Raw genomic sequence first — 27,537 nt, 5'->3', positions numbered from 1 at the left:
TACGGGTCTCATAGGCAAAGTGCTGGACTACTGAGTCTCTCCCAGTCTGGGTTGCCAGGTTACAAATGGGCTGATCCATATAAAGCTAGCAAAATGGCCTGCATATACTAAGCACTCAGTCACTCTGCTAGGCCAGCTCAGGTTCACGGCCACCAGCCAGGAGTCAGGACTGCATGTGGTTGCTGCTTTCCCCTCCTGTACTCTCTATTCTGGGATTCATTCAGGTCAGGGCATTTCAGGTCAGTGAAGGGGCTCTCAGGAATAAGATTTAAAAGTGCCCAAATGTGGGCCAGGAGTTTGGCCTAGTGGAAGAGTGCTTGCCTAGCATGCACGAAGACCTGGGTTCGATTCCTTGGTACCCCACATACATAGCAAAAAGATGGAAGTGGTGCTGAGGCTCAAGTGGTAGAGTGCTAGCCTTGAGAAAGTCCAAGGACAGTGCTCAAGCCCTGAGCTCAAGCCCAGGACTGGCAAAAAAAAAAAAAAGTGCCCAAATGTATGACTTGTCATCTCCTGCAGTGTCTGAATGAAGACCTGCATCCCAGATTCCCCAGGTTCAAATCCTATCCCTGACACTGACTAGCTACACAGTCCTAGAGACTTCCTTTGTTTCTCTATGCCTTGCCTATGTCCTTGAACAATTTCATGTGTACCTCTCAGTGGCTTCAGGGGTCAGGAATTTTGGGGGGTGGCCCATGTGATAAATAAAACATAACACCCCCACCTCATGTACTGTCTATTGCTAGATCGTGATGAGTACCTACATTCGGAGCGGCTGCTGCACGCAGATTGGTCCTCAGGCTTGTATGAGTCTCACAGGACACAGAGGACAGGAAGAATACAGAGGACAGGAAGAATGAGGTCAGGTAGACATGTGTCACCTGGTGAACCAGTTCTGAGTGCTCATGACATGAGGCACAGCTACTTTTTCTTTAACAAATTTAGTTAAGTGAGATAGAACAGGGTTAATTGAGCTTGCCTGGAAGCATGCAGCTAGCTGGTAGAGGAGAAGTCAGGCCATCCCAAGTACTTGCTGGGTGGGGGAGAAGGGGAAATTCTTTCTTTCTTTCTTTTTTGTAGTTGGTTGTGGGACTTGAACTCTGGGCCTGGGAGTTGTCCCTGAGCTTTTCAGCTCAAGGCTGCTATCCTACCCCTTGAGCCACAGTGCCACTTCCGGTTTTCTGGTGGTTAATTGGAGATAAGCATCTCACATACTTTTTAGTGCCCAGGCTTTGAACTGCTGTCCTCAGATCTTAGCCTCCCGAGTAGCTAGGATTAGAGGCATGAGCCACTATGCCCAACTCTCTTTCTTTTTCTTTTCTTTCTTGCTTTTTTTGGGGGGGGGCAGTCATGGAGCTTGAACTCAGAGCCTGGGTCCTGACCCTGAGCTTTTCTGCCAAAACTAACGATCTACTACTTGAGCAACAGTGCCACTTCTGGCTTTTTCAGAGTAGTTGATTGGTAAGAAGAGTCTTATGGACTTCCCTGCTGGGGCTAGCTTTGAACCACAGTCCTCAGATCTCAATCTCTCAGGTAGCCGGGATTATAAGTGTGAGTCACAGTGCCTGGCTGTTGGGTATTTTCACTGAGGATCTTTCCATATAGAGAATGCCTATCGGTGATAGGGAGAAATGTAGGAGAGCTACAGATTTTATAATTTACAGGTCCTGGGACTATTTGGCACACTCAGAGGCCACACACACACACACACACACACACACACACACACACAGAGACTAGATTGGGGAGCTTGGGCAGAAAGGCAGAGAGAGAGGGAGAGGACCTATGGGCCAGGGCTCTTATTAGGGACCAGGACATTGTGCAAACAGGTTTCCCAAGGGGAATTCTAACAGGTGGGTTTAAAGCAAGTAGGTACGGGTTCTGGGAGGTCCCCCAGTGACCCAGATGATGACTGTCCGTGTTGGGTGTGAGGGGCAGCATAGCTGATCCAGTTGGCTGGCTATGGCTGTGGTCTCCAGCAGGAAGCTGGAGAAAGTAGAGTTCTGGATTGTCCACCCTGAGGAATGGGGGTGAAGGTTGAGCTGGGAACTGAGTCCAGGGCACATGAGGCCTCTGATACAAGAAAGTTTAACTCATACTTTCAGTAGTCACTAAGGCATCTTTCTTCAGAGCCACTGAAGAAAGCAGAGGAGACAGGCAATTTTCCTCAGCCAGATGTGAGCTTAGGTGAATTGTGAGGAAGCAGATGAACCCAAATTTGGGGGCATTCTGCAGAGCAACCTTCTCGGACATATCTTTGAAACCCTCAGTGGCCTAAAAGGCAAATAAAAGCCTTGTTTGATAGTCTCTGCCTGTGATCCCTGCACTGGAGAGGCTGGAGTAGGAGAACTGAGAGGTGGAGGCCAGCCTTGGCTACAGAGCAAGACACTGCCAAAACCAAAGCAAAGCGAAGCAAACCAAACATACTCACATGGACAATGTATTTAGATCGAAGGATGAAAGGCCACGACATGTGATGCATAATCCTGATTAGATTCTGAATCTAAAAACAGACCCTGCCATAATGGGCCGCACTGGGCAGCAGATTCGAGGCCACAGGGCTGTGTTGCTGTCACTAAGAGGAAAGTGGGGAGCAAACAGGAGACCACGTGGACAGCTGGTGGATCCAGAAGGGCGTATGTGCATCTGTCTTTTCCAAAGCTTTTAAAGTTTTCAAAGGGAAGAAGGGTGGTGCAGTTTGGGGGTGAGTGGGGTGTCATAGGTCTCCCAGAGATGTAGCTAGGCTAGTGACAGGTCTTGGGGGTTTCTGTGTTGGGGAGTGGAGGCTGTTGCAGTACCCTGTGCAGAAGTGAGGAGACTGAGGGACAATACATGGAGGGAATTCAAAGGCATCCTTCCCAGGACCTGGCAAGTGGTTGGTGGGGAGTGGGGAGCCGGGCAAGGAAGCAGGGGAGGGCAGGGAGGAGTTGAGAGTGAGTCAGAGTTTTCCACCCAGACTGAGACTGAAGGACACGGACAGACCATTAGCTGGCTAGGGGCTGGGGGGAGGGGAGAGCTTTGTGTGTAAGTAAAGGTGATATGGGGTAAGGAGGAGGGGGGAGGGGCATGATGCTTGAACTTGAGGTACCTTGCAATACTCACCAGGCCTTTCAGCCTAGGGAGGCAAAGACACTGAGGCACAGGGTGAGGGTGGAGCTGACCTTCCAGGCCTGGCCCCTTCTCCAGACTGACTTGCTCCCTGGTCTTCCCATGCCATTGGAGTATTGGACAAAGTTGGAAAAGCTGTGGTGTGTGTGTGCGTGTGTGTGCTCATGAGCTCCAGGAGCCTGGGGGCTATCACTAGTCTCTTTCATAATCCCTCCACCCCTGCCATCACTCTGCCCCGTGGGGCAGGGTGGACCCAGAAAGCACATTTCCCCACCCCAGGCTAAGGCCTCTGGCCAAGGCTATCCAGCCAGCTATGCCACACCCCTGTGATTAGAGCACTCCAGCCATTGCTGGCTGGAGAGAGGGAGGGAAGGGTGTCCCCTAGGGCTGGAAAGTTGTTGTTGCTGGGTGGGCTTGTCATAGGGCTGGACAGAATGACTTCCAGGCTGTCTGGGCACTGGCTCTTGAGGAAGGCAGAGTCCGATCAGATTGGACACTCCCTGCTGGGTCCACCCTCCGCCCCCCCCCCCCCCGCCACCCCCCCCCCCCGCCCCTTGCCCCCATCCCTAAGTTTTGCCAGCTAATCCAACAAGGGACAGGGCTGGGCCAAGCTGGGCTTCCCCAAGGCTGTCCGCTACTTGTCTGGAAAACCGTGATCATTGTCAAAACAAGCCACTGCCCTTGCGCAGTACTCTGCTGTTTATGAGCTCGTTTTCTTTATGGGGTTCACGTCTATCCTCTGCCTGTACCTGCAGAGTAATCCTGGGAGGTGAGGTGGGGAGCAGAGTGGTAGCCAGGTACCCAGTTCATTCTCTTGGCTCAAACTCGGATTGAGGGGTGCTGAGTTCTCTTTGTCGTTGCCTCGAGGTCTGCCCCCTGGCCTGGAGGTCTTTAGTGCCCACAGAACAAGCTTCTTTCATATTTGAATATTTGAGACAGAAGGCTAATCTCTACTAGACACCTTTTACCAGTCAAACACAACACCCAGCTTCACAGCCAGCAAGGCCAAGGCCAGCAGAGCCAGGGAGTCTTGTGTATGGATGGATGGCAGGGCTGGTGTTATTTACAAGAGTATACAGGCTTTCCTCAGAGGTGTGAGAACCCTCCAGCCTTTAGTCCAAGTCTTCCTGATTCCTTCCCCCGATTCTCTAACTCCCCACATTGGGCTAGTCAGAGTCCCTCATTGCATGGGAGACTGCAAAGCCTCACACAAGGCTGCTGGTTCTTTTGAGGCCACAAAGTCATGAAAGGGTGCAGGTCTCCCGTCTCCCATCTCCTGTCCTGGGAGACTGGCTTGTAGGAGTGAGTGCAGGGTGGGGTGAGGGGTGCAGGAGATGGGGCAGGAGCTGCATACAGGCAATAAGTTTGCAAGTTTGAGGAAGGTTGGAGGGTAACAGAAACCTGCCAGCCTGCAGCAGGAGAGGTCTATGCAACTCATATTGTATAAGGTTGGGAAGGCAGGGCAGGCAAATTCAGACTCTGGAATTTACTTAACAGTCTGGAAGGTTCCATGTGCTACCCATCTGCTCAGCAGGCTGGAAGGAGAACTTTCCAGTCCCTGCTTTGCTTTCTGGAGAAGGCCTCTCATTCTAGGCTTGGGAGAAAGGTTGGATTTGGGGTATGGGAGGGACTTTCAGATACTCTAGAATGGGTGGGAGAGGAAGGTTTAGTGGGGGTTTGGGCTTCCTGTCTTTTAACTGGACCCCAAGGCCTCTTCCTGTTCTTCAATGGGCAGGGATCCCTCTCTGCAATGATATACCAGAAAATGCACAGGAATCTTCCAGTCGGTGCTTGAGGTGGTGCCCTCTTGGTGGAGGTGTTCAGCGGAGGACGCTGAGGGATGCCCAGAGCTGGGAAGTGCCCTGCATCCACCTTCACCCCACTGTGGGCTGCAGCCCAGAGCTCAGCTTCCTGAAATATTTCATCAGAATCTGGGGCACTGCTTCCCACTGACCACTAGGGGGTGCTGCTGACCTCCCAGCTGGGCTTGATTCCTGCCCCTGGTTTAACCTATTGGTTTCCTTTCCCTTGACCTTTTCTCTCTGTCTCTGAATTCAGAAACAATTTCAAATGTTTTGCCCCTGAGCTTCTTGAAAATGTGTGGTTGATACCATGGGCCCTCCTTTACCTAAATACTTCTCCAGTTTTTCCCAAAGTTCAAACAATCAAGAAGGTGATGTTGATACACGATCACATTGACATTTTATCAGTTGTCCTTATGGTATCCTCATACATATATATTGCAGTTCAGAATCAGTCTGGAAATCTCCATCTGACCTTGACTCCCATGACCTTGTTGTCACTTTAGACGATTCCAGGCCATTTAATTTGTAGACTGTGCCTCAATTTGGGTTGGTTGGCTTGATGTGTCCTCTTGATTAGATTCAGGTTGTAGCCTTCTGGCAGGAACAGCTGGGTGCCCCCCCCCCCCCTTATTCATTCCTCCCCTCTTAAAGACAGATGACTTCTCCTCAGTTGCTCTCAGGCAACTGAATGCTAATCATCACTATGTGTGGTGTGTGAGAGGCTCTAAGACTTTGGAAATGGTCTTAGTTTTAAAATTACATTTTCAGTTTATTCACTAGTTTCTTTATAGCACAAAGGGACTCAGAGAAGCCACTGCTGACATGATGGATGGTGATGTTCATATCTCCCTGCTTTGGTTTTGGGGAGCTCCTGTGTCCTTTGTCCATCTGTCTGTCTTTGATCCTGAGTCCTCTCTTAGTTTCTGCATACTCTATCTAATCTCTGTGATTCTCAGTGGGGAGAATCTCTGTGTTTCTTTGTGTCTTTATCTCGGTCTTCTTTTCTCTGCTGTCTGTGGTTTTTCGCTTTTTCTGTCTGCTTTCCCTCTCCTGTCTCTTTCTGCCCCTTGTCTCTAGCTGTCTTTTGTCTCTCTGGCTTTCCTTCTGTTTTTCTTCCTGGTGGAGTGGTCCTGTCTCTTCCAGGATACCCTCTGCCTCATCTGCTTATTTTCTGAGTCTTGGACGTGCCAAATGTGTGGGCCATACTTCCTCCATTTAACACACGGAATTTCCCCTTCTGATTCCGTCTCAGAGTATGGGGCTCTGGGGCCGCATACCGGGAAGAGACCTGGAGGAGCAGAGCCCACTCTGGGCATTGTGGGGCACATGTGCCTTGGAGGGAGGGAGGAGAACAGTAATTCTGTGATTACTGGCACCTCGTAGGGCAGAGAACAGAGGCTGAAGCTAGGGGATTATGCAGGCAGAAGATGCCTTCCCTGAGTCCTCTGACAAGGCTGGGCTGCAGTCTGGGCAGTGTCTGGAGTCTTAAAATGGGTTTGCATGTGTGGATACAAAGAGCAGACTATCAGAGCCCCAGGGCGCAGTGTTATCTGGAAGGGAAAACAAGGCCTTTGGTAAGGGTGGGTGGAGACTGGCTCCGTGGCTCCTGGCACATGATACTTCCATGCAGCTTCTCTTTCCATGTATGAGTTAGTATAGTTTAAAACTGAAAATTTAGCCAGGCAAGGTGATGCATTCCTGTAATTCCAGCACTCAGCAGGTGGAGGCAAGGAGCATGGTATGACCTAAGCCATACAAGGAGACCTCAAACAAACAAGCAAATGAAATACAATAGGATGGTGGTAAAGGTCTGTAATTCCAACACTTGGGTGGGATTACAGGGGGATCATGGGAAGAGTGAGACTCCATGGCTGGCTACCTATGAGACCCTGTCTTAATAATAAGATTAAAAATTAGAACAACAGAATGGAAATTCAACAAATCACATTGTCATCAGACTGGGAGCATAGCTCAGTAACATGTGCAAGGGCCCTGGGCTCCATTCTCAGCACTGCCCAAAACAATTGTGTTTGTATATTTTGATAATGAAAAGAATAAAAAAATAAAAATAAAGGTAGAAGAGGCTTCCTGATCTTGCAGATGGGGAGGGTTAGAGGGCAAAAGTGGGCAGTGGTGTGCTGGGGAACTAGGCTAGAGGATAAGGAACATCAACAGTGGAATAGATAAGTATATTTGCAACATTGACACAATGGAATACTACACAGTGACAAAAAAGAAGGAACCACTACTTACTGTGTCCACACCGGTGCAGCTCCCAGAAGAAGGGGTACAGGAGTGCACAGACTGCAGAGTTCCATTTCTATGAAGTTTAAAAATGTAGCAAAATGACTCCTTGATGACAGGGAAGTCCTAATAATATTTATGTTGTCATTGACTGGGAAGAATCAAGAGGGGTATGGGAAACATGGGGTGCATATGCATAAGTTGTATTTAGCAAAACGTTGTTTTTTACTGTACTGAGGATTTGAACCCAAAGCCTTGCACATGCAAGGCAAGTGCTATACCCCTAAGCTCTGTCCCCAGCCCAATTAAGCAATACATTTTTTTTGGCTTTTAACAAAAGATATTTTATTTATTTATTTTTTTCATATATTTTTATTGTAATTAATAGAAGGGTTACATGATATTTGCCAGATAGATGGTGCATTAATTCCCATACATTGATACCCTTTCACATGTCTTGGTCCCCATTTCCCTCCCCCACCCCCACCCCTCATCTTGTTTTCCCCCCTTCCCTATCCAATATCAAATAACCAAATACAAATATATCCGATATATCAGGTAACAAAGTGAGATACTGTAACAATATAAGATAACCAAGGGACAGCAAAGGAGACGAGAGACAACATAGTACCTTAAGGACAACAATCATTCATTATATGGCTTTTGTTTTAATATCCTGGAGGTCCTTTCAATTAGCTTCACATTATATGGCCTTATGTATCAAGATTTTGCTCTATTGCAGATCTCTGCTAGTAGAGCCCAAAGTTTCTACTGATTATGACAAATGAGGGAAACCATTGAGCCTAAGTTCCTTTGAGTCTGACTTACTTCACTTAATATGATCTTTTCTAAGTTTCCATTTCCTAAAAATGGGGTGATGTCATTCTTTCTGACAGCAGCATAGAATTCCATTGTGTACAAATACCGCATCTTGTTGATCCACTCATCAACTGAGGGACATCTAGGTTGGTTCCATATCTTTGCTATGGTAAATAGTGCTGCAGTGAACAATTAAGCAATACATTTTAATTTAGCATCCTTACTGCATGCAAACCATGCCTGAATCATGAAATTAAAAAGAAAAGGAAAGCTGGATGCCGGTGGCTCACACCTATAATCCTAGCCACTCAGGAGGCTGAGCTCTGAGGATCACAGTTCAAAGCCAGCCAGGCAGGAATGTGTGTGAGACTCTTATCTCCACTTAACCATTAGAAAACTGGAGGTGGCACTGTGGCTCAAAGTGGTAGAGTGCTAGCCTTGAACAGAAGAGCTCGAGAGTATAGCATCCAGGCCCTAAGTTCAAGCTCCACAACTAACAACAACAACAAAAAAAGTGATGTGGTGCTAGGAATGTGGTAGAGTGCTTGCCTAGTATGCATGAAGCCCTGGGTTCGATTCCTTAGTACCATGTAAACAGAAAAAGTTGGAAGTAAAACTGTGGCTCAAGTGGTAGAGTACTAGACTTGAGCAAAAGAGAAGCATAGGGACAATGTCTAGGCCTTGGGTTCAAGTCCCAAGACTGGAAAAAAAAGTGATAAGTGATAAGTGTAAGCTATGGAGAAGCATGCATTCTGGGGTGCTGGGGTCTTCATTTGTGGTCTGACCCTATCCACTGACCCCCTGCTAGGCTGGCAGCCTGGGTTTTGCAGCTGGCCACTTCTGTACCATTCTTGATCCTTGGACACCTCCTCCCTCCTCTGGGCTCCTCTCCCTTCCCCTCCCCTCCGCTGCTCCGCATGCTGCCACACCTTCCCAGCTCCAGGGTTCTGATCCCTGTGTCTCTCCTCCCACAGCCAGAGGACCTGGAGGCCCCCAAGGCCCACCACTTCAAGGTGAAGACATTTAAGAAGGTGAAGCCATGTGGGATCTGCCGGCAGGCCATCACCCGCGAGGGCTGTACCTGCAAAGGTAAGCGGCTGGCCAGCTGTGCGGCCAGGCCTGGGGCAGGCTGGGGCTCTGTGGAGCATGCTGTGTGGTCCCCTGCGAGGGCGTGGATCGCATGCCACCTAGAGACTGTGGGAAGGTGGCTATCTGACGTGTGGATTGCAGGCAGATACATGAGAGTGGCATGGGCTTGGGGTGTGCAGGCTGTGTGGCGGTTGTGTGGAGGACATGTGGTCGTGTGGATGGAGGATGTGTTGGTGGCCAGTGTGTGGCAATGGGAGTATTATAAAGGAGCAAAGCCATACACGCTTCACCCCTGGGAACAGGTTGGGGAGACGTTTAGAATTGATGCAGCTGGGAGCTTATGACTGTCACCCTAGCTACTCAAGTGGTTGAGATCTAAGGATTATGGTTCAAAGCCAGCCTGGGCAGAAAAGTCCATGAGACTCCTATCTCCAGTTAACCATCAGAAACCTGCAAGTTTCTGTGCTTCTGGAAGAAGGTGCTGTAGCTCAGTGTGGTAAAGCACTAGCCTTGAGCAAAAGAGCTTGGGACATCATCCAGGCCCTGAGTTCAAGCCCCACAACTGACACACCCAAAAAAAAAAAGAGTTGATGGAGAGCCTGCTGCTCCACGTCCTGTGCTTGTGCTCCTGGATGGGCTTGGGTGTGGCAGTGACGGGCTGTGTCTTGTCACAGATCACACAAGGAAATCAACAGAGGGCCCTGAATCCACTGTGTGACACCACCACTCAGTTTTCCTGCCTGATGCCTTCCTCCCCACTCCCATCAACCACCGGGGCCTGGATGCAGCTGAGCTACTGAGCTTCTTCCTACTCAGTGCTGCCTGTTTCCCTGCTCTCTGGCTCCTTCTGGGGTGAGGGTGAAGGCCTATAAGCTAGAAGCTGGGGGTTGTTTGTCTTGAATTGTGCATAGGAGTGAGAATATGTGGACGGATATATGGAGGGTGTTCCAGACAAGGCTTGCCACGGGCAAAGGGCCAGGGTTTATCATTCACTCTGAACCAAGGGGGTCTTTTGCAATACTCACATCAGCCACACAGTGGCGCCCGCTTACCAAGAGGTCTGTAGGGGACTCCTTGTAGATTTAGAATGGCTGAGGGAGGACTTCTGCACTTTGTGTGACAGCCCCAGTGCTGCTGTGCCCCTAGAGGCTGCACAAATTTACTTTCTAGTTCTTCCTTTGGGGATGGGAAAAGAGACCCCCCGTACTGCTGAGGTGGAGGCAGCATGGCTGACACAGGCAGCAGAGGTCTGGGATTCGTGGCTATACTTGGTCACTTGGCCTGGTCCAAGGGCTTGAGTTGACAGAGGATGTAACTTCCATGAGTGGCTTCTTGTTTCACCCAACCCCAGCCTGGCCCTGCCAGTGTGAACTAGAGGGGAGGATGGGTGGCTAGGCTGGTTTGGCAGCTGTTGATGGGCACTAGTTTAAGTTGTGGGAGTTGATAGGGAGAAGGAAGAAAGTCAGGGTGAAGCTTCAAGGTGTCAGGACTGGGCTAAAGAAGGTGCCTCTGCAAGCCAATAGGGAATATGACCTGACTCCTGATCCACAGCCCCTTGTCTCCCTCAGCTGCAAGCCTGGAGTCACCAGGTTTAGGGCAGTGTGGGGGACCTTGGGGCCACTGTTGGGAGATACAGGGCGGATCAGGTTTTTGTGTGTTGGAACTAGGAGGTTTGGGGTCGTGAGTTAGATTACCCATTCATCCCTTCTTTTCTCCTTCTACCCACCTCCCCACTTCTCTCTCCATCCATCTGACCATTCATCCACTCCATTCATCTACCTACTCCAACCCATCCATCTATCCATCTGTCCATCTATCCACCCTCATCCATCCATCCATCCATCCATCCATCCATCTATCTTTCTGCCCACCCAGCTACCTAACCTCTCTCCATCCATCCATCCATCCATCCATCCATCCATCTGCTTATCTACCCACTTCTCCCTCCCTCCCTTCATCAACCCACTCTTTCCCCTGCTCCCCTTATCCCTTCTTTCCTTTTCATCTACCCTATCCATCCCATCCATCTATCCATCCATCCACTCCATCTATCCCATTTTCTTCCTCCATCCTTGCCTTCCCTTCTTTCTATCCCTTCTATCCCACCCCACCAGACTCTTTGTGTGTGTGTGTGTGTGTGTGTGTGTGTGTTGGTCATGAAGCTTGAACTCTGGGCCTAGGCACTGTCCCTGAGCTCTTCAGCTCAAGGCTACTGCCCTACCCCTTGAGCCATAGTGCCACTTCCAATTTTCTGGTGGTTAATTGGAGATAAGAGTCTCATGAACTTTAATGCCTGGGCTGGCTTTGAACCGGGATCCTCAGATCTTAGCCTTCTGAGTAGCTAGGATTATAGGTGTGAGCCACCGTGCCCGGCAGTTTGGGTGTTTGTTTGCCTTCTTCTTCCCTGTCCATTTCAATCCAAGTAGGAGTTATGTATCTGTGCAGGCTGGATGGTGACATGATCTTGCACTTGGCTCAAGATGCTGTCGGTTCAAATCTCAGCTTTGACGCTTGCTAGTGAGCATTTGGCCACATTGCTTCATTTCTCTGAGCCTCAGTTTTTTTCACCTTTAAAATAGGACAAAGAGGCTGGGTGTTGGTGGCTCATATCTGTAATCCTACCTACTTAGGAGACTGAGATCTGAGGATCATGGTTCAAAGCCAGCCTGGGCAGGAAAGTCCATGAGACTCTTGTCTCCAATTAATTCTCTAAAAACTGGAAGTGGAGCTATGGCTCAAAATGGTAGAGCACTAGCCCTTGAGCACAAATACTGAAGGACAATACCCAGTCCTGTGTTCAAGACCTATGACTGACAACAACAATAACCAAAAACAAACAAACAAAAAGTGGGGGAGTTACAAAGAGCACTAGTTCGCTCGTCTTCTCAGGTTCCAGTGGGGAGGGGAGGAGAAAATATTCACAAGCTCTTAGATCAACAAATCCAGCAATGCCACCCGAGATCACAAGCAGCCACTTGCACAGTTTGTCTGTCAAATACAAGTTTGAAACCCATTGAACTCACTTAGTGGTGCATGCCTGTAATCCTAGCACTCAAAATGCTGAGGCAGGAAGATCCCAAGTGCTTAGCCAGGATGGGCTCCAGAGCTGGGTTTTGACTCAAAACACTAAAAAACAAAAGGAAAATACTCCAAACAACAACTCAACAAGAACACAAAATGAAAAGGTTCAGGGAGAGATAATTTAGGATTTTTCTTCCTTAGTACACTGGAGCTACATGGTGCCTTTCGTCCGTCATCTGACATCTTGGTATTACGTGAATTATTCTAAGTATTCATTTTGTGCCTGAAGTGTTATGAAAGTGGCTTCAAGTGTTTTCATTTGCCATTCTGCTCACTGTAGCTCTGTAGGCTGCAATTGAAAGGAGTGTATAACTGCTTTTCTAAAAGGCAATTCGTTAGGCAGGTACTGGTACCTCTCACCTGCCATCCCAGCTATTCAGGATGCTGAGATTCTGAGGGCCACAGTTCAGAGTCAGCCTGGGAAAGAATGTTCCATGAGACTCTTCATTAATCACCCACATTCCAGAGGTGGAGCTATGGCTCAATCGATAGAACACCAGTCTTGAGTGAAAAAGCTAAGGACAGCAACCAGGACCCGAGTTCAAGCCCCAGTACTGGTGCTAAAAACAAAAAAGTTCTTCATAGCAACAGAACCAACAGGATGTGTGTATCTAGAGGTGGATGGATGGATGGATGGATGGATGGATGGATGGAGAAATAGATGGACATTTGAAGAGCTGGCTTAGGTGGTTGTGAAGGCATGGCAAATCCAAATCTGCAGGTAGACCAGCAGTCTGGAGACCCAAGGAGGAGTTGCAATTCAAGTTCAAAGACAATGTGCCCACAGAATTCCTTCTTGTTTAGTCGTTATCTCTTCAGGCCTTCACCTGCATGAGGGAGAGAGCATGCTTTACTAGGAATCTACCGATTCCAATGTTAATCTCATCTAACAAAACCCCTCAACTTTCTGCAGAAACATGTAGAAAAATGTATGACCAAATATCAGGGTACTGTGGCCTAGCCAAGTTGATACGTAAAACCAATTACCACAGACCTGCAGATCAGGCCAGGCCTGTGAGGCAGGCTGAGAGCCTGGTGAGCAGGTGGACAGTGGGACCAGCGTCTCTCTGGTGCTGGTGGCTGGGACGGGGGTCAGCTGCTCACAGAGGCTTTGCGCTCATGTTCCAACCCAAGCCAGGAGGAAAAGGCCATTTAAATCCCAACAATGTTGGCTTCCTGTGTTCCAAGAGGCAGGAAGTCACCCTGGGTCAGAGTCCCAGCAGCCCAGCTGAGGCAGGCACAAGGACTAAGGGCTGGAGTTGGGGGCTCTGGTGCCTCTGAGGTCACGGTGACCAGCTGGCACCCACAGCAGACCCGAGGCTCCTGATCTGCATGAGCTGGGGTAGGGGCTGTATTTGACATGGTACTTGCTGAGAAGAGTGCAATGGACATGTTTATGCCCGCAAGGCCTTTGTAGGAGATGGGAGACTGTCTGGCAGTTGTGGCTATCCCTGGGCCCTATGTTCAAGGAGTCCCCAGGCAGCTGAAGAAGGCCAGGAGGAGGCAGGAGTCTGGGCCAACCAGAATCTGCTCTATAGCCCCAGGGCCCACAGCAGGCAAGAGATGGTACTCATAGACAGGGGGCCTACATTCCTGCCAACCTCAGACCAGCTGGTCCTCAACAGCCTCTGGGATGTTTTCAGGGCTAGACCTGGGCATTCTCCCTTTTTTAATTCTAGCGTCTTTTTGTTTTGTTTTGTTTTCTAGTATTGACATTTGAACTCAAAGCCTTGTGTTTGCTAGTCAGGTGCTTTACTACTTGAGCCACACTACCAGCCCTTTCCCTTCCTTCTTTTTTTTTTTTTAATGTGGCATCTGTAACAAAATACCTGGGGCTGGGTAAGTTATAAATATGTTTTCCTCTGGGTTCCAGGTCCAGTGTCAGAGTGAAGGGAGAAGGAGCTATAGAGAGGAATGTGCGGTAGATGGAGTGAGGTGACCCCTGATCATAGCCTCTGGTCTTGGCTCCCAAGCCAAGCCAATAGTTGGCCTCTTACTTCCATAGGAACCTGTGCTCTGGCTTCTGTATTTATTATCTACTACTGTGTAACAAATGACCCCACTGACTTAGAAGTTTATTAAGAGTGTGTATGTGTGTGTGTGTGTGTGTGTGTGTGTGTGTGTGTGTGTGTGTTAACTCAGTTCCTGGGTGCTGTTCATTGAGCTTGATCACTCAGGGTTGGTGATCTACCACTGAGTCACAGCTATACTTTCAACTTTTTTCTGGTTAACACAGATAAGTCTCATGGGTTTTCCTGCTTAGGCTAGCTTTGAACTGCAATTCTGAGATCTCAGGTTCCTGAGTCATGAGGAATATAAGTAGAAAACACTAGCATCTGGCTAGCAGTTTATTTATTTTTCTATTTATTTGGAATTACTGAGCTTGCTTCACAGTGGCTCTATCACTTGATACCTCCTCCTCCTCCTCCCAGGTGTATTTTACTTTACTTATTTTTCAGATAGGGTCTCCTGTATAGGTGGGATTCTATAGACACAGCACTGCTTCTGGCTTTTGTGTTGAGATGGGGTTTTTGACTGGACTGGCTTTGAACTTTGGTCCTCCCAATCTCTGCTTCCCAGTAGCTGAGATTGCAGGAGTAAATCATCATACCTGGCTTTAACAGTTTAAATTAAATGAAGAATTGCTGCTACATGTAATTTCTGAAGGTCAGGACTATAAAGTGACTTGGCTGACTGCTTCTGATTCAGAGCTTCTTTGAAGTTGAGTCATGTGTTAGTCAGATTTCCATCACAGTAACAAAAATACCTGAGATGAATCAACTCAAAGAAAGGCAAACTTGTTTTGGTATAGTCTTCCCTCTTTACCTTTGAGACAAGATACTGCTGTGCACCTAGGTAAGCCTAGAACCTAAAATCCTCTGCCTTAGCCTCCCAAATGCTCAGTGTGTATCGTCATGTCTGGCCCTGACCAGTTTTTTTGCCTGGGCCACATGGCTCCATATGGTGAGTGTATGTGACCTGTTCCTCTCATGGCAGCCAGGAAGCAAAGGGGGAAAAAGGAAGAGCCAAGACCCCAACATTCCCTTCAAAGGTATCCTCCAATGACCTAACTTCCTCCCATTATTCCTCTTTCTCCTCCTCCCCTTCTTCTTCTCCTCCTCCTCCACTTTTTCTCCTCCTCCTCTTCCTTTTCCTCCTCCAATCTGAGCCTTGAACTCTGGGCCTAAGCATTCTCCTTGGGCTTTCTCAAGGCTAGAGCTCTACCACTTGAGCCACAGTACCACTTCCAGCTTTTACTATGCATGGTGTCTGGGAATCATACCGGGGTCTTCCTGAATGCTAGGCAAGCCTTCTACCACTAAGCCTAATTCCTGCTCCCCCCGCTTTTTTTTTTTTTTTTTTTTTTTTGCTGGTCCTGCGGCTTGAACTCTGGGCCTGGGTACTGTCCCTGAGCTTCTTTCACTCAAGACTCTTGTGCTCTACCACTTGAGCCACAGCACCACTTCTCCCATGAGTCTTGTGTTCCTCAGACTTTCATCCCGGGACAAAATACGTGAGCAGAATAACTTCAGGAAAGAAGGATTTAATTTAGTTCCTGGTTTCAAAGATTATATTCCATCATGGTAGAGAGGATTTGGGAGTGCACTTACCTCATGGTGGCTAGGAGTAGGGGGGGAGGGAGGTAGGGAGGGGGGGAGGGAGGGAGGGAGAGAGAGAGAAAGAGAGAGAGAGAGAGAGAGAGAGAGAGAGAGAGAGAGAGAGAGAGAGAGAGACCTGTATTCAGAGTTTTCTTTTTTCCCCTTTCATTCTATCTGGGCCCTCAGCTTATGGGGTGCTATGGGATGGTATTACCTATTTTGGGGGACGTTAATGCTCTCTAGAAACGTCCTCAAGTTGCTAATCTCCTAGATGCCTCTCCATCCAATCAAGTTGGCAGTTAATATTAACCATCTCCAGCCCCACTCATTACAACTGTTCTCACTTCCGGTAGAGCATTGCTCTGGTGACCAAGCCTTTGAGCCCTTAATGATCTAGGCTAGGCTTGGCCCTGTCAATGAGGGAGGAGACAGAGAGGATGTGAAGGCCAGGAGAAGAATCCATCTACAAGGCTGGCTCCACAGACTCCCTTTCTAGACTGTACTGCTTATTTCCTTGGCCTGAGAAGAGGCCAGGAACCCTGCCTTCCTAAGCTTCAAACAACAGTGGGAGGGACACAAGTGAGAGCATAGGAACTCTAAGGACCCCATGGAGTAGGTGGGTATGTAATGACGAGTGTAGAGGAGGCTTTCTGAAGAGGACCCTGGAAGAAGTCCCCTTGGGGTTGGGGCAGGTGCCTGTCATGCCTGACCTGCTGGAGACCACTCCCCCCCCCCCAGCTTTTGTCTTCCAGGGTGAGCTGGGAGAGTGTTGCAGGGGCCTCTCAGGGTCCTGAGTGTGACTGCCTCATGATTTTCCCCAAAGCTTTCACCCAGTGTGTGCCTGCTGTGCAAGAGGCAAGGCTACCCTGGATGGGGCACTGTGTGCTACACATGGCCAAAGGCACCCACCCAAGGGATGTGGCACCAGCCTGCACTTTGCTGATGAAACCATGCAGGTGACACCAGGCTGGATCTGCCTAGAGAAGAGGCACTTTCTCCCCAGTTTTCCCAGAGACGGTGCGCTGGCAGGACCTGGGTCATGGGCTGACCTGCCCAGAGGATACAGTGGTCCAGTTCCTACAAAGATGCTGTGCCCTAGGGCTCATACAGTCCTGGCTGCACAGCTATGGTATGAGTGAGACGCGTGGGCCAGATGGACCTCGCGCTCCTGAGTCTGGAGTGGGAGCTGAGTTAAGTGGAAGTTAGTCCCCATGGCTTCAGACTTTGGATGAGGCAGAGGAGCACTCCCCGGGGTTCTGGACTTGCCCTGCTTTGGGGGGTTCAGGAAAGACCTTTGTTGAGAGGATGGTTTTGAATGGACTGTGGAGAAGTGTCCACTCCCAGAGCCATCCCAGAGGGCTCTCGACTGCTGGAGCAAAAGGCACAAGGTCCCCGTGGGAAGGAAATGCGGGTTGTATTCTGGGAACTGTGAGAAATGTGAAGTTGGCTGGAGGCAGATGCGCTACTGGCCTCCTTGTGTCCCTCATGTCTAGACTGTGGTGGGGAAGCCCAAGGGAGACTCTGGAGATGCTTTCTTGGTTGAACAGGAGATGTTGGAAGGGGCTAGAGCTCAGGGAAAAGTTGAGAGTGGACTGGGTGATAGGTGTACTACGTAAGTTCATGGGGGATCTGTAGTCAGGTTCTGTTCAGCAAATGTTTATTAAGACTACTGTATGCCAGGTACTGCACACATACATATGCAAGCATACATGTACACACACACACACACACACACACACACACACACACACACACACACAGACACCCTTGAAGAAGCCCCTAAGATGGAAAATAGGATGGAGAAGGAGAAGTTTCTTAACCCGGAGATGTGGTCCAGTGAGGCTGGTCTGGACTCAGGCCGGAGGCTTCCTGAATTCTCTAGCCTTAAAGAAGAGGGGGTGGGGGTAGGGGTGACTTCTGAGGGAGAACCTTCTGGAAGGTGGAGGTACCTCCTGGGATGCGATGGGACAGAGGCAGCAAGGCCAGATGAGTGGCGGAGGGAGGTGTGTGCTGTGTGGCAAGGGGGAGACCGTTTCTGGGCTGAGCTGGGGTCAGGAAAACCTTGAGTGGCACTGGCTGAGTCCCAGGTCTGTGCTGGGCCAGGACTAAGTTTGAGAAGGTCTCAAGCTAGGGCCGAGGCCAAGGTAAAATAGAAAGGGCAGCTGGTTGTGACCCTGGGCTCTGGGTCTTTCCTGTCCTCCCCGTGTAGTCTAGCCAGTGCCAGCCCCTCTGGCCTCTGCAGGTCCTGAGGCCCCTGGGTCCTGTGGGCCCAAAGCCTGCTCTGGAGAATCCACTGCCCCACCCCAGGGACGTCAAATCTCTGCAAGTGCTGGGCCCTGGGGCAGCCAGGCTGGGCTGGGGACATTCCAGGCTTTGGGAACCTGATAGGAAATTTGATGCTGGTGTCTGGCAGTGTGTGTGTGTGTGTGTGTGTGTGTGTGTGTGTGTGTGTGTGAGAGAGAGAGAGAGAGAGAGAGAGAGAGAGAGAGAGAGAGAGAGAGAGAGAGAGAGAGAGAGAGAGAGAGGGACTGTCGGCAAACACGTTCAAGTCCCCGGGATGGATGTCAGGCTGCACACAGGGTCTCCCATTAAGTAGTGTGTGAGTCAGAGGGTCTCCTTAGCGCCTGGGATCTCTGCGTGGACGTGGCTGGGAGACCCTGGGTGAGTGTGTGTGTGTGTGCATGCATGCATGTCAGCATGCACACGGGCCTTGAGCCTGCTGTAAGGGGAGAGGCCCTGTACTCCTTGGCGAGGTTGGCATGGGGCCTGGGTCCACTTCTGCCCTGGCGGTGCTGGGTGTGTGTGTGTGGGGGGGGGGGGTTCCCCGGCCTGCCAGGCCTCTGCCCGCCCCGCCCCTCCCGCGGGGAGGGTCTCAGCCCCCAGCCCCGCCCCCCCCACCCCAGCTCCGACCCTGGGCGGGGCGGGAGGAGAGCGGAGCAGTTTCCATTTCATACCTCGCGGCTAAAACTTTCTTTTCTGTCTCTCCCGCTGGCAGTCTGCAGCTTCTCCTGTCATCGGAAATGCCAGGCCAAGGTAAGGGACGGCGCGGGCTCAGGCGGCCCCTGGGAGGACTCGGGGGAGGAGGGGGTGTCCCGGGCCGGAGTGGGGGGCATCGGTGGGGCGGGGCGGGGCCGGGACGTCCCTCCCCCCTCTCTTTGTTTATGCAAAGCGCGGGGCGCGCGGGTCAAGGTGAAGGCGCAGGCCCCGGGGCACAGGGGCGCGCGGGGCGCGGCGGGGGCGCACGGGGCGCGGCGGGGGCGCGCGGGCAGCTCCTGGAGGACGGCACCCAGGCTTTCCGAGGTGTCCCCGTCTGAGGACCAGGGGCGACGTGTGGCAGTCCCCCCACCGCGGGGGCCCGCAGAGAGCTGGGTTTGGCTCCTTGGAGCCAGGCTGGGTAAACGGGGTGTCTCTGGTGGCAGGACCCCAAGGGTCGGGAGAAGTCGGGAGCACGGGGGATCTCGGAACCGGCTAAGCCACTGCCACTGTCCCTCCCGTCTTTACTAGCCAGGTGGCATCTTGGCCCTCAGTTTCCTCAACCGTGGCTCCTGGTTGGTCTTGGCGGGAGAGGGACTAGGAGGCCAGAGAACATGGGCTCCCCTCAGGGTTTCTGAAGGGCCCTGGTTGCCTAGGCATCTGGCCAGGACAGAGGGGTGATATGGAGTAGTGTGCAAAGAAAACTGCCCTGTCAAGTGACTGCCCTCCTCTACCAGCGTCCACACCTTGTCCACCCCTGCCCTTTCATCTCTTTTGCTGCCCATGGCAGCCGCTCAGGCCAGAAGCTCTGGGAATGGAGAGGAGTACCCGCTCTTCAGAAGGGAGCACTGAGCGAGGGGGTGTGCGTTGGAGGCATCTGCCAGTCCTGGGCTTGAGCTCGGGGCCTGAGCACTGTCCTTGGACTTTCCTCAAGGCTAGAGCTCCACCACTTGAGCCTCAGCACCTCTTCTGGCTTTTTTCTATGTATGTGGTACCAAGGAATCGAACCCAGGTCTTCATGCATGCTAGGCAAGCACTTTAACCACTAGGCCAAACTCCCGGCCCTCTGTTCCGCTTCTTCTGAGCTGGGTGGCTTTGGACAGTCCAGGTGCCTCTGTAGGGCTGCTTCATCCTCAGGGAGGTGACCAAGAAGAGTGCTGGAAGCTGGTCTGAGGATTGATGGGATGTCTCGCAGTCTGATCTGCACTAAGGCACTGTAGGTGCTCAAAATGGTGCAGGATGAGAATGGTAGTAGATCTGAGGCCTTGGATTCCTTCAGAGAAGGGACTGAGGATGGGGCCATCAGGGCTGGGAGATCTTGCATGAACTTTGAATACTCCTTGCTGTGGGGAATTGCATCTCCCTTCTTTAAATTCCAGACTGTGGGCTCACTTATCATGCAAAGGGCCTGTGGCATGTATCTGTGGGGCGACTTTTCTGCCCATTGCTACCTGTTCTTCAGGCTCCCTCAGCTTTATTGTCCGGCTTCCCTCTCCATCACTGTCCTTGTTCTGTTCATCTAGAGCAGCATTGTCCAGCCTTAACCCCAGAACCTTCTAGAGTTCTTGCTCATCTCTTCTCTCTCTCCCTTCCACTTCTTGCAGCCAGGTGTCATCATTGCTGTGGAGACTTGTGCTGTGCTTTAGGTCTTAGACAACAGAGTCACACAGGAGTCAGAAGATGTTATGCTTAGAATCCCACTAGAGCTTCAAGCATAGGCCCAGATGGGGACTTACAGATGGGGACATGGAGGCAGCAAAAAGTGGAGTGACTTCCCACAGGTTCTCAGCCCTCACTTGTCTGTGCCCACTGCCTGCTGGCAAATGTAGCCCTGTCTCTTGCTAGAAGCAGGGAATAGTGAAGAGAATAATGGATGACCTTGCTGGCCACTGACCACTGGCCACAAAGGATCTGAGTAGGGAAGACAGGTAGCCCGGAGAGGCCCACAAAGATGAGGCAGGGATTGGCTTCTTCAAGCCCAGCATGGATGGCTCACCCCTATAATCCTCACTGCTCCAGAGGGTGAGAGCTGAGGAAGCCTGCCTGGGCAGAAAAGTCTGTGAGACTCTTACCTCCAAATACCCAGCACAAAGCTGGGAGTGACTGGTGGCCACACCTCTAATGCTAGCTACTCAGGAGGCTGTGAACTGAGGGTCACAGTTCCAAACCTGTGAGATTCTTCAGTGAGATTCTCACCTCCAACAAACTACTCCGAAAAAAACTAGAAGTGGTGCTGTGGTATAAGTGGTAGAGCTCTTGTCTTGAGTATAGAAAGGCTTAGGGACAGAGCCAGAGCCCAGGCTTCAAGCCCTAAAGTTGGCAAAAGAACAAAAAAAGCTGGAAGTGGAGGTATGGTTCAAGTGGTAGAATGCTAACCTTGAGAGAAAAAAAGGAAATGCCAGCACCCAGACCCTGAGTTCTAGCTCCAGTAATTATACGAGAGAGAGAGAGAGAGAGAGAGAGAGAGAGAGAGAGAGAGAGAGAGAGAGAGAGAGAGAGAGAGAGAGAGAGGAGGGGGAGAGGGAGGGAGGGAGAGAGAGAGAGAGAGAGAGGGGGAGAGGGGGAGAGGGGGGAGAGGGGGAGAGGGGGGGCTCTTCCTCTGCATTGACTGGTATGTGAAGACGGCAGAAGGAGGTTATAGGAGAACTTGGGCTGGTGTGTGTGTGTGTGTGTGTGTGTGTGTGCGCACATGCATGTGCTCGTGTGTGTGTATGTTCTGCTTGTCAATTTTCATGCATGCTGGGGGCTCTGGCTGCCACTGTCCTGCTCTTCCTGGCTAAGGAGGCCAGCTAGGACCAGAGGGGCCTGGTAGGGCAGCGGCCCTACAGATGGGCCTTTTTATACGAAACAGGACCCACTGGCGGGGTGGGCCCCACCCAGTTGGCAGGTCTTTCTGAGAAACCACAGCTCTTAGCACTGCTCTGCTTTTTTCCTCCTGCTGGGAAGGGCAGTGGGAGCCCCAGAGCACACAGCAGGGCTCTGTGCTCAGTATTTCATAACCAGATCGACTCCACAGTCACTCCGTGGGTGCTCAGATTCTCACACTAGTGATGCACTGTTTCCAGGTGCTGGATACTGTTCTAAAGAGATAAAGACAGATGAGAAGATTTGGGTAGGGTACCCCCAGCAGAACTTCTTGGAGGCAGAGTTATGTGGGATGTGAGGGATATGCAAAGGTCCTGAGGTGAGCTGAGTTTGTGGTGCTTGAAAGAAGGTTTTACAACTAGGTGAGTGTCCAGGGAGTTCTGATTATGAGAGACTTGATCTGACCTTCTCAGAGTGAAGGTCCACTCTGGCCTTGAGCATTCACTAGTCCAGGAGTGAGGTCAGGGGCCTAGAGGCTGCTGGCAATGTCTACAAGACCAGCTGGTGGCTTAGCCTGTAATGCCCACAGGAAGAAGGGCTGGGTGTGGAGTGCTTTCTGAAGTAGATCCAGATCCTGGCGGGTAGGATGCTGGGTGTGAGAGAGACAAACCCGGCTCAGGGATGACTCCCAAGCTGTGGCCAGAGCACATGGCACGTGGTTTCATTTACTGAGATGGAGTGTGTGAGGATCCTCATGGGAAGAAGGTTCCAGAACCCCGCTTTGCCTGGTCTTTCCCCAGCTTTCCTTCCACACCCGGGGGCTTCCAGCTCACATTGATCATCTCTAATTAGTTCATGGCACTCTGGCCACCTGCTAATGAGTACGTGGTTCCAAATATCCAAATGTAGCTCCTTCTGGAATGTTCCTACAGCACGAACTGCATCTTGATTCTGAGGTCTGAGCACCCAGCCATATAGTGCAAAGGAAGCACCCTGTGGGACATGGACCCAGATGCACTGACCTTGTAATCTGGCTTGTTGAATTGAAATCCCTTTGCACAACCACTTAAGATTAAAAAAAAAAAAACAAATTTAGTGGCAAATAGCAACAGCGTCATTTATGATTTCATACCTGTGGACTTTGGGGGTGCTTAATAGGGCTGGTTGTAAGGAGGGGTTCAGGGACACAGCCCTCTGGTTCTTTTCTGTGGCAGCACATTGGGGCTAGCTGGTGGTGGAAAGTCTCTTTTCCAGAGTGACCTGTGTGTCCTTGCCATGTGGCACTGGAGCCTGGCCATCAGTGACTCAAGAGTGAGCCAGGCAGAGTTGTCCTTGAGTCCTGATTCTGGAAAACATACTGGCATGTGACTCACTCCTGTGCCACATGGAAGGCCCTGAGCCAGGGCAGGTACCCAGGGGACATGAGCCCATGGGGCCATGCTGGAAGCTCCAGAGAAAGGACAAGTTGAGCTGACTACCTGGAGGCCCAGCAGAGAAATGGAGGAATCAGATGTTGGGTTTGTGCTCTGTCCCCCTGGCCCTGAGCTCTGGCAGCTGAGGTGGAGAGGTCGAGTGCCTGCTGGCACACGGTAGGCACCTTTCTCTTTTCTCAGAGCAATAGATGAGGACTGAAAAGGAGCCTTGGACTCTGTGTCCAGCTCTTTGCCACTTGAACCTGCACTGCTCACAGTAAACTCTGCTAATTGGAGGCAGAGATCCAGAAGGATTGCAATTAGAGGCTAGTCTGGGGGGGGGGGGGGAATAAAGTTCATGAATAGTTGATTCTTGTCACCCCAGCTACTCAGAGGCTTTAGACAGGAAGATCATGGTCTAGGCTAGCCTTGTGCAAAAATGTAAGACTCTAGCAAAAACAAACAAACAAAAACCCTAAGAAAAAGATCCAAGGGTATGGCTCAGGTCATAGAATGCCTATGTAGAAAGGACAAGGCAGAGTTCAAAAGATAGTACCATTAAAAAAAAAAGTTAAGATTTTATGTGTTAGGGGCTACTCATGTAATCCCAGCTGCTGGGGAGGGGGTGATCGGAAGATGAAGGCTAGAGACAAGCCCTGGCAAAAACTCTAAGACCTTATCGAAAGGATTGGGTGTGGCTTGAGAGGTAGAATGCCTGCCTTCTACCCACATTATCTTCAAAAACAAAGCAAATGAAAGAAAAATCAAAACAAAACCTCACCAAGAATGTTAAGAAATAGTTTCTTTTTAGGGAGAGATTGAGGGTAGATAAGAATAAGAAAGAAACAGAAGCAAAACCATTTGTGAATTCACCTTTTTCCTTGGGCATGGAGGATCCCCACATAATTCCAGTCCTTCTCATTTTCCTGATTGGGGTCCAACCTGCATACCTTTAGCCACACAAAATTCTGATATAAGGCTTGATAAATTTGTGCATAGATAGGAATGGAATCAAGTGCTAGAAATATGCAGGGCCTAAGAGTGATCCCTTGGCTTCAACCCCAGGGTGCCCCCCTCTCCCCCACCATCTATGGGTCTTGAACTCAGTGCCTGGGCACTGGTCCTGAGCTTTTTCACTCAAGGCTAGCATCTTACTACTTTTCTTTTCACTTTTTTATTTTATTTTTTAGTCAGTCCTGGGCTTGGGTTTAGGGCCTGAGCACTGTTCTTGGGCTTTCTCAAGGCTAGAGCTCTACCACCTGAGCCACAGCACCACATCTGGCTTTTTTCTGTGTATGTGGTATCAAGGAATCGAATCCAGGTCTTAGTACATACTAGGCAGCACTTGACCACTAGGCCAAACTCCTGGCCAGCATCTTACTACTTTGAGCCACAGTTTCACTTCTGGTTTTCTGGTGTTGTTAATCGGAGATAAGAGTTTCACAGACTTTCCCGCCCTGGCTGGCATCAAACTGGGATCCTCAGACCTCAGCCTCCTGAGTAGCTAGGATTATAGATATGAGCCACAGGCACCTGGCCTTTGGCTTTTTTGCTTAAGGTTGGTGTTCACCACAGCTCCACTTGTAGCTTTTTGGTGGTTAGTGGGAGATAAGGGTCTCATGGAGTTTTCCATCAAAGCTGGCTTTGAACCCTGGTTCCTTAGATCTCAGCTCCCTGTGAATTGCAGATGTGAGCCACCAGCACCTGGCCAGTGATTATGTTCTTGCCTGTGAATTTCATAAAAACCCAAATCCTTCATCGAGTTTGCTTTTGCACCTTACTTCTTTCACTCATCCTGTATGCCTTGCTCATCTATAGTTTTGCGGATTGCAGTGTGTCCTTTTGTTTCTAGTGCTGTGTGGTATTCCTCGATGTGAATAAATCACAGTTTATTCACACCACTGCTGACAGCTTTGGGGTTTGTTCTGTGCTGGGGACATGCTGGGAATGAGCTGTGGACATTTCCTCAGCTGTATGCAGATCCCACAGCACATAGATGCTCCTTTCCGTCTTCTGAGTTGGGGGAGGGGGACAGTGGGGCTCACAGCAGCCCCATTTTACAGATCTAACCTTGGAGTCCAATGAGGGCAGCCAGCGGCGTGAATGGCATCTCCACGTCCTCAGATGGGTGGGTAGAAGCAGGTAAGGAGGGAAGATGTGAGAGCATGCTGGAGAGACAGGAGTGTGGGCAGGATAGGCCTGGCCAGCAGGAGGAGCCTGCAGCCCTTACCCTGTCCCCTGAAGGAAGCAGATGGGGAAATCTATAGTCCCTCCCCTTGTCTGTCACTGAGTCCTTATCTATCCCCCGTTCTTGCCTGAGGATGTGCCTCCCACTTCCACTGCAGCAGGTGCCATTGCACGGTGACCAGCATTAGTTCTCTCTGTGGCTGTTGCCCAGGGATTTCCTGAGTCTCCCTCCATCTCCTGCCTGGTGATGCCACAACCTCCAGGCACTTGGTACTAGGTGCTTGGTACTTAGTACTTCCCTTTGGGAGGTTTGTAGTTTTTATGAGAAAGTAGCAAAGGTGATGCAGAGTTGAGATTATGGTTTGTGGTCCGTGTGTGTGTGTGTGTGTGTGTGTGTGTGTGTGTGTGTGTGTGTGTGTGTGTTCCCCTGGCTTCCCTCACTCCATTCTTTCCTCCTGCCAGGCCTGACCTGATGATGCCTTTTTGTATGTGGAGGGAGGAGGTTTCTCTGAGTGACTGGGCTTCCTCCCCTATATCAAAAGAGCTGACAGCTCATCCTTCAAGCATGAAAGGAAAGGAAATCCCATAATGAACCCCCACCTTTGAGCCGTGTTGCATACCACCTTTCCTGCTAGTCTCTCATAAACACACCTGCAGCTTGCTTCATAGTTGGGTTGGAGGCGTGGGCTCTCTGGCTACTAGGGTTAGCTGGGCAGGTGGAAGCTCTTGGTTCCAGTATCCCTAGGCTGTGTGATATATTCCAGTATCACAGCCTTGGGGACTGTTTAAACTCTTTAGTTGTGGAGAAAAGGCAACTGAATTGAATTTCAGCTTGTGTGCTCTTGGGCAAATTACTGAACCTCTGTGAGCCCTGGCTTCCTCATTTGTATAATACAATGATTATAGGAGGACCTGTTGTGTAAGGTTTTTAGTGAGCAGTGGAAATGATAACTCCGCTGCAGGGCCCACCTCAAAGCTCAGTGCTCCAAGAGTTACTAATACTAATCCAGGCGTGGTGGAGCATGCCTCTAATCCAAGCACATGGGAGGCTGAGACAGGAGCATCAAGAGTTTGGGGGTCAGCCTGGGCTACTAAACCCCTTATTCTCCCCAAAGTTATAATACAGTTTTATTTCAGTCTTCTCCTGTCTTCATCAGGAAAGAGAATTCCCTCTTTTTCTTCCTCTTCTTCTTCTTCCTCTTCTTCTTCTTCCTCTTCTTCCTCCTCTTCTTCCTCCTCTTCCTCCTCCTCCTCCTCCTCCTCCTCCTCCTCCTCCTCCTCCTCCTCCTCCTCCTCCTCCTCCTTCTCTCTCTCTCTCAACAGGGTCTCACTATGTACCCCAGGGTACGCTTAAACTCTTGATCCTCCCATTTCAGCCGCTCAAGTGCTGGGATTACAAGCATGTACCACCATACCCCGCTAGGGCCATTTTCTTCTGAAGTTCAGTAGACACTGGATATATGCTCCAGCAACTCCACTCCAAGATATTTACCAAAGAGATTAAAAACATGCCTTCAAAATGATTTGTACACAAATATTCATGGCAGTTACATTTACAAGATTCCCAAACTGGAGAGAACCCAAATATTTCATGCCAGGTTAATGGGTAAACAAGCTGTGATCTAGCAGTACAGTATGCTACTCCTTGCCATAAAAAGGAACGGACTATTCTAACACAGAGCTATGTGGAGGAGGCTCAGAAACTCGGGGAGTGAGAGAAGCCATGCCATGCGATCCATTTTTGTGAAAAGACAAAATCCCAGTGACAAAGAACAGATTAGTCACTATGTACTGGGAACTGGGTAATGAAGAGAGGGGCTACAGGGTGGGTAGAAGGAAACATTTTGGGGGACTGGAAATGTGCTCTTTCTCTGTTGTCTGTCTGGTGGTTTGAACACAATGTCTCCACCAGAGCCACACCCCCTTTGACTTAACACAGCCCCACCCCTACCCTACAGGGCCACTCCCACATTATGTAGGCCATGCCCCACCCTGTAGGCCACACCCCCAGCCCTTGAGCTACAACCCTAAGCCCAAAATGCTCTAGAGTCATGATTGTGCTAGTTATCTATCTAGTTATCTTGATAGTGCACCCAACTACCCTAACTCTTCCAACTATGTTGTTAAATGCATTTATATTAACTTGATCTTCCAAACATTTATTACAGTAAAACTGCCTACCTGAGTGTCTTTTACAACCATATTTGAATACCCCTGGAGATCTATCCTGGTGATGGCACTGAACATGACACAGCCCTTTCAGGACTTGAAGGTCTCCCTGGCCTTTGTTGTTGTTTTTTGAGTGACAATGTTCTTGACCTAGAATCCACATACTGTATAATTCCTCCATTTGCTGTGTGTAATTCAGATTATTGTTGTTTTTTAATCATCCACTGAGTTGGATTACCATGGTCA

General features: G+C 50.1%; 1 protein-coding gene across 4 annotated transcripts in view; it reads left to right on the top strand.

Moving 5' to 3' along the window:
• Positions 1–27,537, top strand: part of Tns1 (tensin 1) — a 179,872-nt gene that overhangs the window by 3,928 nt on the left and 148,407 nt on the right. For all 4 annotated transcript variants that reach the window (XM_090354796.1, XM_090354795.1, XM_090354792.1 and 1 more), the window contains exons 2-3: positions 8,951–9,065; positions 18,741–18,778. In XM_090354796.1, the coding sequence (XP_090210922.1) occupies positions 8,951–9,065; positions 18,741–18,778 (153 nt within the window). The remainder of the gene's footprint in view (positions 1–8,950; positions 9,066–18,740; positions 18,779–27,537) is intronic.

The sequence above is a fragment of the Megascapheus bottae genome, chromosome 21 (assembly GCF_031878675.1).
Source record: "Megascapheus bottae isolate mThoBot1 chromosome 21, mThoBot2.hap1, whole genome shotgun sequence".
NCBI lineage: Eukaryota > Metazoa > Chordata > Mammalia > Rodentia > Geomyidae > Megascapheus > Megascapheus bottae.
This window is presented reverse-complemented; position numbering and strand designations above follow the sequence as displayed.